Genomic DNA, 12,828 nt, shown 5'->3' on the forward strand with positions numbered 1-12,828 from the left:
CCTACAATTATCTTTCATAAGCCCATGTAGTCTTCCTCAGATAAAACGATGTTATTACTGTTTTTTCCCTCTCTCTGCTCACAGCAATGTGTTCGTATGATCAATACCATTAAGAGTTCCCACATCCTTGCTCAGGAGCCTGTAAGATAAAGCCTCTGAAGAACTAGTGCACAACCTAAACTTTGAATCTTCCACATGATCCTTTCTGTAGGTTGCCTCTCAACGTATTTCCTTTGGTATTTGTGCTTTCACAATGTAACACTGCATTCTCTCTCTGCTCACAGCAATGTGTTCGTATGATCAATACCATTAAGAGTTCCCACATCCTTGCTCAGGAGCCTGTAAGATAAAGCCTCTGAAGAACTAGTGCACAACCTAAACTTTGAATCTTCCACATGATCCTTTCTGTAGGTTGCCTCTCAACGTATTTCCTTTGGTATTTGTGCTTTCACAATGTAACACTGCATTTTGGTACGAACATATAATTTTATTGTGCCATATGTATGGTTCAATGCACCCACAGGCACACCTATGACTTCACAACTGTCACATTATTGTTATATCGCAAAACTGCAAAAAATAGTCTGTAAGGACACAGAATGCAAATTATACAAACGTAATTTATTCTCACAGAAATGCCCACCCTTCCTCTTGGGATTTTTTAAGTTAATTGCACAAACAATTAAGACAACCCCTACTCTCTTCCTTACCCACAAATAAGGGCTCTGACTGACACACAGTGGCAAATTAAAAAAAAAAAAAAAAAAAGCCTGCCAGAAGAAGCAAGCCTCAACCCTGCCAGCTGCCCCTTAGAATACAAGTTGTTGCCCCAATGACAGATGGCTGTACAGCTCACGTGGCAATTCAAGAGCGGCTCCAGTTTTCAGCCTAGCATAATTAAGCCAGCCAACTGCAATTCCCGTTTACCTTAATACGCTGCCCTGAAAGATTAAAGCACCACCACAACCATATTTTGAGCCATTCAGTGATCCTTGCCTTGAACAGGGATCCGCTAGGAGCGCCAGACAAATGACAAGTGAGAGCAAGAAATCCCAGTTTGACTATCCAGTTTTTATCCTAGGACAAGCTGAGCACTAAAATAAGTCCAAAAAGACGACAGATATTGTACCAAGAGAGACTGTATAGTTCAAAACTAGACTACCAACCACAGGAACCCAAGAGCATCATGTTCAATTCTGTGCTTTCCCACAGATGTGGTTCCATGATAAAATTAAACCTGTCTAAGAGTATAATACTGCCCGAAAGGAGAGTACAGACCTTTTTCCACTAGCTCCCTCATGCAATGGCCAGTGATGGTACAGGTGCACTGGCACTAAAACCAACAAAGGAAGAAGCAAAGCACCACTGAGAAAATCCCTTTTGGTGGCCATCTGCTATTACGTTGCTTAAACCAACGGTGAAACTGTGCCTACGGGCTTCCCTGGTGACTTTGGGCAACTTACGTCATTTCTTTATGCTTTCATTTCCCATCAGAACAATGGTATTTCACTACATCCCAGATGTGAAACAACGGCAGCTACAGACATGACTGAGAGCCTACACAAGAGTACTGCAAGACAAATATCCAAATTAGTAAAACAAAGGGGATCCTTTACCAGTACCTAAGCCATCATTAAACTCACTGTAAGAAATGAGGGATAAGAGACTTTTCCCCACATTTACTGCAATCCAAACACAAGACCTTCAGGCAGAAGGGAAGGATTGAAGTTGAGTGCGCTGGTTAGTATCTTTTTACATCACCGAATGCTCCAACAGCTCTTTCCCAAGTACACTCTTAGCCTATACAAAAATGAGGATTTCTGTGAAGAGATCAGTAAGTCAGGAACCTTCTAGACTAGAAACTGCTTAGCCTCACTCCACCCTCTGTATTACTGTTACTAGAAATACTGAAAGAGGAAACAGAGAACCACCAAATTGCTCCTCTCGCTTTAAAGAAAAAAAGTTAAATATACACACATATGTAAGAGTCTATTCTTTAAAGAAGAAAATGTAACTAAAAAAAGTAATTTTTTTATTTCATTTAAACTGCTAAGATCATTAAGTCTTTTACAGAGACTCTCATTAACAGAAATTTTATCTTGGTGGAGAGACTTTGCCAGTTAGGTTTGGAGAAAAGGGATACTTAAGAATTTTGTCTCCACGTAGGTGAAGAATATCTGATTGGAGGAGGGAAAAGGCATGCCTTGGGAGGAAATGTATCACTCATCAGTATCAATAAAAAAGGACCAGGTTGATTTTTTTTTTTTTTAAACTGATCTACAAAACCAATACAAACAGGATTTGTGGATACCAAGTTCTCAAATCTTGCTATTCTGATCTATCCCTCTTTGCCCCTTTCTCAAACCGTATTTGATTTCACAAACTAGAAGAATCAAAATTCATTTTATGCAATATATCCAGCCACTTCTGCAGTACTAGAGAATTTAGGTGAAAGACAAAAAAAATACGTCCCAGAAATCTTACAAAAGTAAACTGAACCCGGCTCAAGCAGTTCCCCCAGCCACCATAATCCACCTACAGTATTTATATTACTGAAAAATATAACCATTCTGCCAACAGGAGCCTACACACAAATATTAAGAAAAATCATAATGAATGTTTAACACACAGTATATACACGTAATTTTAGTGACTACATCTGCATCAAAACATCACAAAGGCACTAAAACAGACCACTTCAGTTTTTCTTACTATTTAAAACTTGCTCATTATGAAAGTGGTAATTATTTCCATCACACAAGTGACAGAAACAGTTGAGAATTCCCACCTTCCCCGGCCATTACAGTACTACTTCAACAAAACTATCTGTTTGCCAATAGTGGTAGTCCAGAGGAATGCTAGAGGTCCAACCTTGCTGCTAAGGAAGAAACATTTGGGTAGCACCCAAAGTATATTAAGTCTGAAAAATCACTGCGCCCAACTCACTAGGGTTTCAACATGCTCAGCATTTCCACTACTGTTCTTGATTTCACATAATTGTATTAAGTTTCTAAATCTTACACAAAAAAAACCCCACATTGGCAGCAATGCTCTTTGTGATCTCGGTCACTAAGATGACTGAAATAAAGGAAACAAGCTATGCAGTCAGTCCTTTGGGATTTATCCAAGAACATGGTAATGAATCCACTCTTACAGCATCAGTGGATGGCATGTACGGCTTGGTAGGCCTTTCAAATAGAGAAGTAAAAAATCATGATTTTTCCATACACTACCTATTTTTAACTTCCACTGTATTAATCAGCATAAGAGCAACCCACAGTAGAGTGCACACTCAGATCTTCAGTTTCTTGAAAAAGTTACCCATAAAAACATAAGCTGAAAGATCTGTGAATCCTATGTGAAAACTGATCTTAAATTGCACCACCACATAATATCAATATTGAAAATTTTGAAATGAAATTGTTTAAAATTAATTTTCTATTCTTCTTCTTCTGCCGTATTATCTGTATTTTTACAAATAAGTTAACACTTCCTTTAAACTCACTCTTTATTTTCAGCCCGATTATGAAAACTATAGCTAATAGCTATAGTAAAGCAAGAAGCCCCTAAAAGATAAAGTGCTTATTTCAACATTAGCATGACCAATATATTTTCCTTTGAAATTACATAGTAAGGTTATTTTGTCTATAACTGAAAATCAGAATAATTTCACCTCCTCTTCCTCTCTGGCATTTAAGAAATAGGTTTAGATGAGACAGAGCTGTCAGAAAACATTATTTCCTATTAACACTTTTAACATTAACAAGCTCAGATGTTCAAACGTTACTTAGACAAAATGGGAAATCCAGCATCACATTGACATGTACTATGATGACTATCTTCAGAACAGGGCTTCATTAGACACCCACTGAACCTACTCAGGTATGCCTTTTTCAGTTACTTAAGCCTTTTAGATTCAGGTAAAATTTGACAATGGCAAGCATGCATACTGATACTGTCAGTTTTATCAGCAGATTATTGATCACAAGCTGTTGATCAATGAGCAGCTGCTGCTAAGAAATTTGACAAGATATGAAAGGGTCAAAGGCCACATGAAGTCATTCAGATACTACCCATTATCACAATCACACCTATTCTTCTTCTAATCATCCAGACAGCAACACTAGCCCAAAGCATTTACCTCCTGCCTTCTCAGTGATGCTTAGTTAGCCAAACGACTGCACAACTTCGGTTGAAGGAGGTTCTCTCAAAAACAATCTGAAGTATCTGAAGCACATGCCTTAGAGGCTCAACTACTATACAGCTTTGCAGAGAGTTAAAAATGGAGCCAGAGAGGAAGCTTCAAATGCATCTCAATAAAATGGTTCTTCTCATGATGGAAAACCCACTACTCATTTTCATATACTGCAACCACCCTAGACCTTCTGTCTTGCAACTTCCACAGTCATAAAGGATGGAGTTCAGTTATCTCCTGTCCCTATCCATCATCTTGACTTGGGCAGTTGCAGTCAATACAGGTCAAAACAGACCAAGTGAAATTCCAGAGTAAACTCTGGTTTATTTTGAATAACCGACTCTGAATGACTGTTGAATGTGGTGAAGGGGTAGAACCTTTCTGCCAAAAGAGATGGTCACAGATCTCACCATCTTCAAAGAAAGCTGAAGTGTCACGTCTTGCTGAAGACTAATATGAACCACCATCAAAGTTGCTGTCCTTCCTCCTTCAAGACAGCAACAACTTAAGGAAATAGCAAACATTAATCTGAACAGCTACTACACACAATTTAAATTGATGACCCAACAGCATTTGGGTCATCTTTCCGGTCTCCTGCTTTCCCAATAGTCAGCAAAAGTTTATTTGGCTGAAAAGCATCCATTTTGTCCTCAGCTCTTAGAAAAATGATTAAAATTGGAAGTTTTCCTATGCTTCTGCAGCATGAAGTCTTCTTTAAAGGTATGTTGACAACCTTTGACAACTATTTATTTCTCAGAGGACTACAGCAAGTCTGTACCAAGGCCTGTATCTTAAGAAGACTGAATTCCAAGCGAAGAAAAAAAGTCACACTGTTCCACTCACTTTCCCAAGTACAAGAAGCTTGGGAACTGTAAATTTCACCCAATACCTCCTAAAAAGCTCTCAGTTGCCAAGTAAGAATGAAAAATGGGGAAGAAGCTTTATTTATTTGTCATATGCACATAGGATCAGTAGTGCAGTAATTAACTAACCAGATTCATCTGTGGGAGAAGGGGAAATGAGGTAGATTCAAGAGGCAGTTCTGAGTTTCTCTTTGGGAGCCTTAGAAATTCAGTAAGGCATTAAGACAGTGTGGCAATATCTGACTACTGAAAAGTATTTTTCCATACGCATTTAAGTAGTATTTTAGATTTTTAATAGTTATTGATGAACCAGACTGGATAGCTATGTGTTTACTGTTGCAAAATCAAATTTCAAATAAGAACTAAGTACTAAAAAGAAAATCAATTGTTTTACCTTTCATGTAATTTCAGATCAAATTCAAGTGCCATTTGTCATCAATGAGACTCTTTCAGCTAGCCAGGATTTCAGTAGGCTTTGAATCAGAACATCCAAAAGCATTATTACAGTGTTAGAATGATTTCAATTACAACACAAAGTAAAACCTACTTCTTTAAAAACAAGGAAGAAGTATACCAAGATACTATGAAATAAACAACTTATTTGTGGTCTTTTAAAATGCACTAATAAAGCTTTCGTAAGTTTTGCTAAAGAAAAACACACCTAGTAATTATAACATCTGACTGATTTTCAGGGTAACATCTTAGTAGTATTCACTCCTTCAGCAAGGTATGGTCTCAAAACAGCAACAATACAGGAAACTGTGGCAAAGCCCTCATCTTACTGTTGTATAGGTACACCCAAACTAGCTTGGGGACAGAAACTGCATTATTGTTTTAGCCAAGGCACTCCAGCAGGTCTAACAATCCACATGGAAAAGGGAGTGCCTTGAAAGAGCATAATGAAAGAGGGTCAAGCTAACTCAAATTACCTTCCATTTGCCACAGGCTAAGAGCATACACATGAACAATTACTGTGAATCAGATACCACAGATCAGCTGACATATGGTAACCTGTCATCCTACAATAACCTGTCCAAATACAAAGATAGCTTGAAATTTAGACCGGCTGTAGAGCTATAACTCACCCCTATTCAGAAAGCAAGGGAAGAAACCCTCGAAACTTTTCTTCTAGATGTATAAGCTGAAAACAAGCAACTGAAGAGAAGCCACAAATCAGAGCCCTTGAGGCAAACAGGCTGCTTCCAAACACTACAAACTGGGATTACCAAAAGGAAATAGTTACTGTAACACGACCTATTCATGCTAACCAGTCCTTTGGTATAAAAGCATGCACACAGCATGATGACCATCAGACTGCAAATTCAGCTCTTCTGCTGGTCTGGACAGTGGTTATTTAAAACAAGTGTAATGATTGTTGTTAATTTTGCCTTGTAATGGCAATTCACAGTAGGACAAAACCCAAGCTTTTTCTTCCCAACCTCGTTCCCAGGAGTGCTTGTTTCTCTGTGTTATGTTCAGGACTAGGAACTTAGGAGTTCTCTGGAACATAAGGAGGACTATCCTTTCAGCAGTCTACAGCTAGAATAACCCACATCTATTCTTACTGTTCACCCCCAGTATTTTCCCAGCCCAAGAGCAATGTCTGATAAGAAGTTTAGTTCATTTTTAAAATCAGTTTTCACTACTAATCGCAGAAACCATTGTCAAACAAATAACCCTAATCCAAACACCTACCACACTCAATGAAGTGAAGCAGGACAGAAACACTGTGGAAAAACGTTACATACAGCATCAACACTAGACAGGCACTCACATGGTAGAGCTATACAGCTGAATCAGTTTTCTGGAACACAGAACCAGTTGCGCAAGAAGATAAACACTACTATTATTTTGATATCGGAATACCAGTAATATCCGGTATGCATTGGAATAATATTTCAATAGACTTTTGCTGAATAAACTGAGCAGAATCAAGAAAATATAGGCACTTATCAGAAACAAACGTAGGAGCCTCAGCAACAACATTTCTAGGCAGAAAACAACTATGTAGCAGTCCCAGCTCCTAGAACAAAGTGGTGCCTGAACTCTACTCACATTTAAGACATCAGGAGGGACCTGACAAACCTGGCGATGGAGTGGAAACCGCAGGTTTCCCTTACAACAAACAGCAGGTTTTGTTGTATGTATCATGGCACGTATCATAGAACGGAGACCCAGCAGCATTCCAACAGCTCCTCACAGACAGGAGGATCACCAGTCATGGTGCAAGGCTCCTGCCTCACACAGGAGCTAAACCAACCTTGCCAGTCAGCAGCGAGGACCAGGGGCAGTCCCCCTGCCTTCCTCCTGCTCCCAAGCCTACCTGATGCCCACTTCTCTCACGCCAAACTCTGCAGTTAGTTGGGTCAAAGAGCTAAACCAGCAGATAACTATTTGGGGTGTTTTGGAGGCTTAGTTTCCGTGGTGATCTGGTTCAGGGAGCTCCAAGTGCCAATGCAAAGCAGGCGATGGGAACATGGGGCTAGGAGCAGGGATAATGGGATGACCCCTTCCTCTAGCAACCAGATTCTAAAATTACCTAGTTACCTTGTCAAAATGCAACTAGAGGAATATCTCAGAGGAGAGAATAAAAAACAGTCCCTAAAAGCCTGCCAAAAGAACTGTATGTTTTACAAGTGTTCATTTGTTGCTTGTCTGTGTCCTCCCAGCTTCTAACATGGATGAACATTTTAAGAACAGGCAGCAGTACAACCAGTAAAGTTTAGTTGTAGAGAAGAACCACAATAACCACTATGAAAGTTATCTTTTAAGAAATATTCCAGATTCAGAGATTTTTATCACCTCAAAAAAAATTCACTAAACTTTCTAATAGGAAGTACAATTTAAACGATGAGAATCCTCTAGAGTACCTTCTTTACTTTAGAAACCAGATCTAGATCTTGTTCTCCTCTTTTACAAGAATTTAAGTCTTTTTTAAAAGTAGCAACATATTATAAAAGCAGAATTTTGATAGATGTAATTTTACTGTATATTTTAGTTTGCTTCTACCCCCTATTCATTTCATCAAGAACTGAAGGACTCAGACTAAAATCCTAGGCCACATTCAGATACTACAGTTTGAACATAAACAATAAATAAAAATCACTAAGTATGCTTCCCCTCCTATTCAAGTGCTGAGCAGAGAAACACCACATAAGCAAGAAACAAACAGAAGTACTTAACAACCAGAAAACATGAGAGGATTAGGTAATGACAAAGTCAACTGAACAAACCTTCCATTTTCTCAATTCCTGTTAGTTCAGTCATGTTTTCCTTTCTTCTTTGCTTTTATTGTCCACACATTGCACAGTTCTGATTTACTTTTCCTACACCATTTATTTTAACATATAAGGCTAAATATATTTCATCAGCACAGCTTAGAAATCTTAGAGAAGCACACCACCTCCTCTCCCTAGCAGACCAACCACTTCACAGCCACAAGCTCTAAGAGGAAGTTTAAGTGCTGCCACAGGTGACCCACGATACAACACACCTGGTGCATACTCACTCCCAGGCAGGAGGGTGGGCCACAGGAGTTGTCCTCCCTGCAGCGGCAGCCCCCTCTGGCTGCCACCTGGCCTCCCCGACCATACCACTGTGCATATACAGAGTAAGTGTGCTTAATGTGCCGAATAAACACACGGACACAGCAGTCGCTCTGCACAGGCACTGCAAATTCAGCACTTGCTGGGCACACCAGATTTACCATGCTGGTGAGGAAACCGCCGATGTAAAGCAAGCTGCAAGCCTGACGTTCTCAGGCAGCTGCTGGGCTGACAAAGCATTCACAGGGCTCCAATTCTAGGTGTATACATTAAATCCTCCATATCCAGTGTACACAATGTTTATTAATCTTAACACCCTGCACACCTGCAGTAAAAGCCCAACACACGTTGGACAGCTTTGGTCTACTCCATAACTGTGATTCTCCCAGGAAGAACCAGAGCACCAGAGAGGGACAGAGCATAACCTTTCCCCAAAGCAGAAAGATACCAAATAGACCCATGTAGGAGACTTCATTACCTCTTTATTAAAACACCGGGCTCAAAGTTTTGTAACATGGAAACTAAATAAAAAAATATTTGGTATTTCTGAGAAACCGTAACAGATGTGAACAGTCTTATGAATGACCAAAATATACCAAAACTATGGGAGATGAACATTACTGTAAACACCAAGAACAAATACACTTGATTTTGATCTCTCCAAATTAGATAGAAAGCTTTAGCATAAATTTAGGCACTTGTCCTACATGAAGGACAACAGAGGAACCCAGACGCTTCTGGGTACTCGTGATGCAGAATCAGGCTTTCAGAAAAAGAAGTTGTACTTGAAATACCAAGTTTACACATTCTAACTGTTTATCTGTAAGTTAGACTTTGGAAACTTTTCATTGCAGAAACAAGGATTACATATCCATATGTAAATATATCTTTTCCCAGCCTAGGACTCTCTTAAGGAATATGGAAGAGCCTGAGTTAGATTTCCTTCCACCTGGAGCAACTGATGCCTGACTTCTTGACTTCTTGCCATAAAGGATGATCCTACAAAAACTGAAACCAATTTAGTTATTTTGATGCAAGTCTGGGCTTTTGCTTCAGAATAAGAGTCATTTAATTCAGTTACTGTTACAGCCCAGCACATACCAATATAAGCCTTTTGGTGCATATATTAAACATTAAAAAAAAAAACACCAAACCAAACCACACACATGCTTACATGCATGCACTTGAAATAGGGCCAAATAAAGACTCCTTAACTTTCCTGAGATATTTATCTCAACATTACAAAATTCAAGTTTGTGAGCAAGAAACCTACTGGAGCTTAGTTTGTACATGTTTGTGTCTTACACAGCCTAACCTACTCTTTCTCCCAGTACTTCAAGCCCTCATGTCCCCTTTACAGACAAATGACTAATTCAATTACCTTGTGTGCTGACAGGCCAGCTGGTTGCTGCTTCTTGGCATGGGTAGAGAGTGTAAGTTATAAATGTCTTTCCCTCATTGTCTTCTTCCTCTGCCCAGCCAATAATTTCCACAAAACTTAAGAACTTCACACCCCTTTGTCAAATCTGGTTGAAATGAGCTAACAAGTTCAGAAGCTGCAGAGTGACAGACAGACAGACAGACTGTATGGGTGTATAAGTCTTGTTTTCTTTGGAAAATAGGTTGTGGGGAGGAGGGGTAGCAAATTTGCAAGGTAGGTTTACAGGCTGTGTGTATTAAATATACCCCAACTCCAAAAGTATTGGCCCAGCTTAACCCAATCTAAGCCGGAGCTGCCACAGTCCCACCACACCCACAGGCATTCAGTGTTATCCCTTCCTTTGTACTGGCACTTGTGCCAAAAATCAACGTGGTAAAAAAAAAAAGAAAAAAAAAAAGGCAGTTAGCATTTGGCGCAGGCAGCTCCGGAGCCAGCTCACTGCCTTGTCACATGGACACCGCTACCACGTAAAAGGAACGCGCAGGATTGTGGCAGACGCAGCTGCCATGGTGCTACACATTTGGTACTTAACAGTATACAGGATCCAGTCCTAAAAGCACTTAATACTGGACATAAAGCTCAGAACCTCATTAGTACCTTATCCAGTAATGTGCTGATGTTATAAAGAAGCACATATGTACTAATCTTGTTATTATTTTGGGAAGAACAGAAACAAGAAAAAAAAAAATCTTATGTGATAGCTCTGAGGTTGACAGTTTTAGCTGCATTCTGGACAAGATTTTTTTTCCCCCCAGTAAGTGTCTAACCTTGTCTTCTTCCTAAAACTGTAGCCAAACCTATACCCTCAAGGAAAAAAAAATAGCACTATAAGCAAACACAGGAATATTTAAACACAGACATCACCCAGTCCAGATTTCCTTTTGGGTAGACCATTGTCCTAAAGAAAATGAAAGGACCTATCTATTCTGTATCCTTCATGCAGAATTCCAAAACCACAGAATAAATCACTGGCAACCCCACTGGTGACTGGGGAGAAATCAGGAGGGAGAAGGTAAAACAGAAGCAGCATAGTGTAGCCAGCGTGGCTAATTTAGATGGAGGGAGGTGTGAACAGCGGAACATAAGGCAAAACATCTTGGAAAGTATATCCTGATGACATCTTATCTTGGCTGTACAACACAGTGAGTTTGGGGGAGAAAAAAATTTTCTCCTTCCCCACGAATCAGAATGCAGGTACATAACCACTGTTCATCAATGTATAATATAGATAGCATGATTATGCGTTCATTAGATCTATTCAAACTACATATATAAAATACATCAAAATGAGAATCGCTTCACAGTATAAAGCACAGCTTTGTGTGATTTTTAAACCCTTACAAGCAACCTTTTTTAGAAAAACATTTTTTTTCCCTAGTGATCTATTTATTAATAACAGGAGTCATAACTTGATTTTTACCCAGTGGTGAAAATGTAACAGCTGTGACACAGTTGCAAAACACTGTCTACTTACACAGCATTAAATAATAAATAAAGCTCAAGACCTAGTACACCTTTTACTAAGCAATCTACTTTAATGATATGAAACAACAAGAAGTTCCAAAGATTAACTATGTGCTACATTATGAACTCTGTTCCATATTTGTAGTTATAAGTACTGTGCTGTAATGTGGAGGAAACAACAATAACAAAGAATAATTTTCATTTAATCACAGCTGCATTCACATTATCTAATAACATTTTTTAACAAAACCTTTTAATCTGAGTTTAATAGAAACCCTTTCCTAATAACTTACATTGCTTCTTTTGTAGAGCCTTTTTTAAGATGACCTACATTGCCTGGCAATAAAGGTGAAAAAAGTCACCACTGACTTGTGTAGTATACTCTAACCCTAGTTTATTGGCTTATAATTTAGTAGCATTATTGATCATCCTTTACAGTAACAACTCTGCACAAAGCAACCAAAGTCACAGGTAAAACTGGCATTAGCTTCCAGAGATAGTGGATCAGACCTTGCAAGTTCTGAGATAGGAGGAATAGGAACTGCACTAAAGGAACCACAAATGTAGATATAACACTAATAACAAGAGACTCTTACACTGCTGATACATTTGTGGGCAAGTCAGACCTAGCACAACTGACCTTCAAAAATGCAAGGAAAATGCTAGCAGTGATCCGTATGGAACAGCAATTTCAGCTAACTGTGGAACTTGATTTTCTTACAATTTTATCCCCACTCAGTGGTAAACAGCAATGAACAACGTCAAAAAAAAAAAGGTGAATATAGAGTTCCACAAAACATCAGAGTTAGACAAATAAATTGCAGCCTCATATTTTAACAGAAAAAGTTTCTGCCTGTATCTTTAGCAAATTAATAACATATGAACAGCTTGAGACAGGCAGTCCAACGTAAAACTGAATAATCACAGCATTTAATCCATACGCACACCTTTCCAGATGCCTTTTAGAAGTTATATTTTCATCTGTTTAAAAGAAAAAGTAAACTAAGGTTGAAAAAAAAATCTATATTCTGCATATGGAACATTGATGATGAAAATCGTCAGTGTATGTCATTGAGAGGAGGAAGTTCTTTTCGTTGTGTTTTTTTTTGTTTGTTGGTTGGTTTTTTTTAATGTCAGTATACCAGAGAAGTCATTTTAATTATATAATTACTGAAGATTTTGGAAGGTTTACACAAGACCCATAATTGGGCATAAGACATCACATCCTCTGGTTATATACACAGCAATCTGGTCTGGGTAACATTCTTTGCTCTGACCAATGTGTGCGAGGGGGGGCGGGGGAAGGAAGGGGAGGGAGGG

General features: G+C 38.9%; 1 protein-coding gene across 1 annotated transcript in view; it reads right to left on the reverse strand.

Annotated features, from left to right (window-relative positions):
* The window catches only part of FBXO11 (F-box protein 11), a 73,235-nt gene extending 64,834 nt beyond the window's left edge, over nt 1-8,401 (reverse strand). The window contains exon 1 of the mRNA XM_009894813.1: nt 8,292-8,401. Within this exon, the coding sequence (XP_009893115.1) occupies nt 8,292-8,325 (34 nt within the window). The 5' untranslated portion in view covers nt 8,326-8,401. The remainder of the gene's footprint in view (nt 1-8,291) is intronic.
* Between the last annotated feature and the right edge of the window lie 4,427 nt (nt 8,402-12,828).

This window comes from Charadrius vociferus, unplaced genomic scaffold (assembly GCF_000708025.1).
Source record: "Charadrius vociferus isolate BGI_N301 unplaced genomic scaffold, ASM70802v2 scaffold411, whole genome shotgun sequence".
In the NCBI taxonomy this organism is placed as follows: domain Eukaryota; kingdom Metazoa; phylum Chordata; class Aves; order Charadriiformes; family Charadriidae; genus Charadrius; species Charadrius vociferus.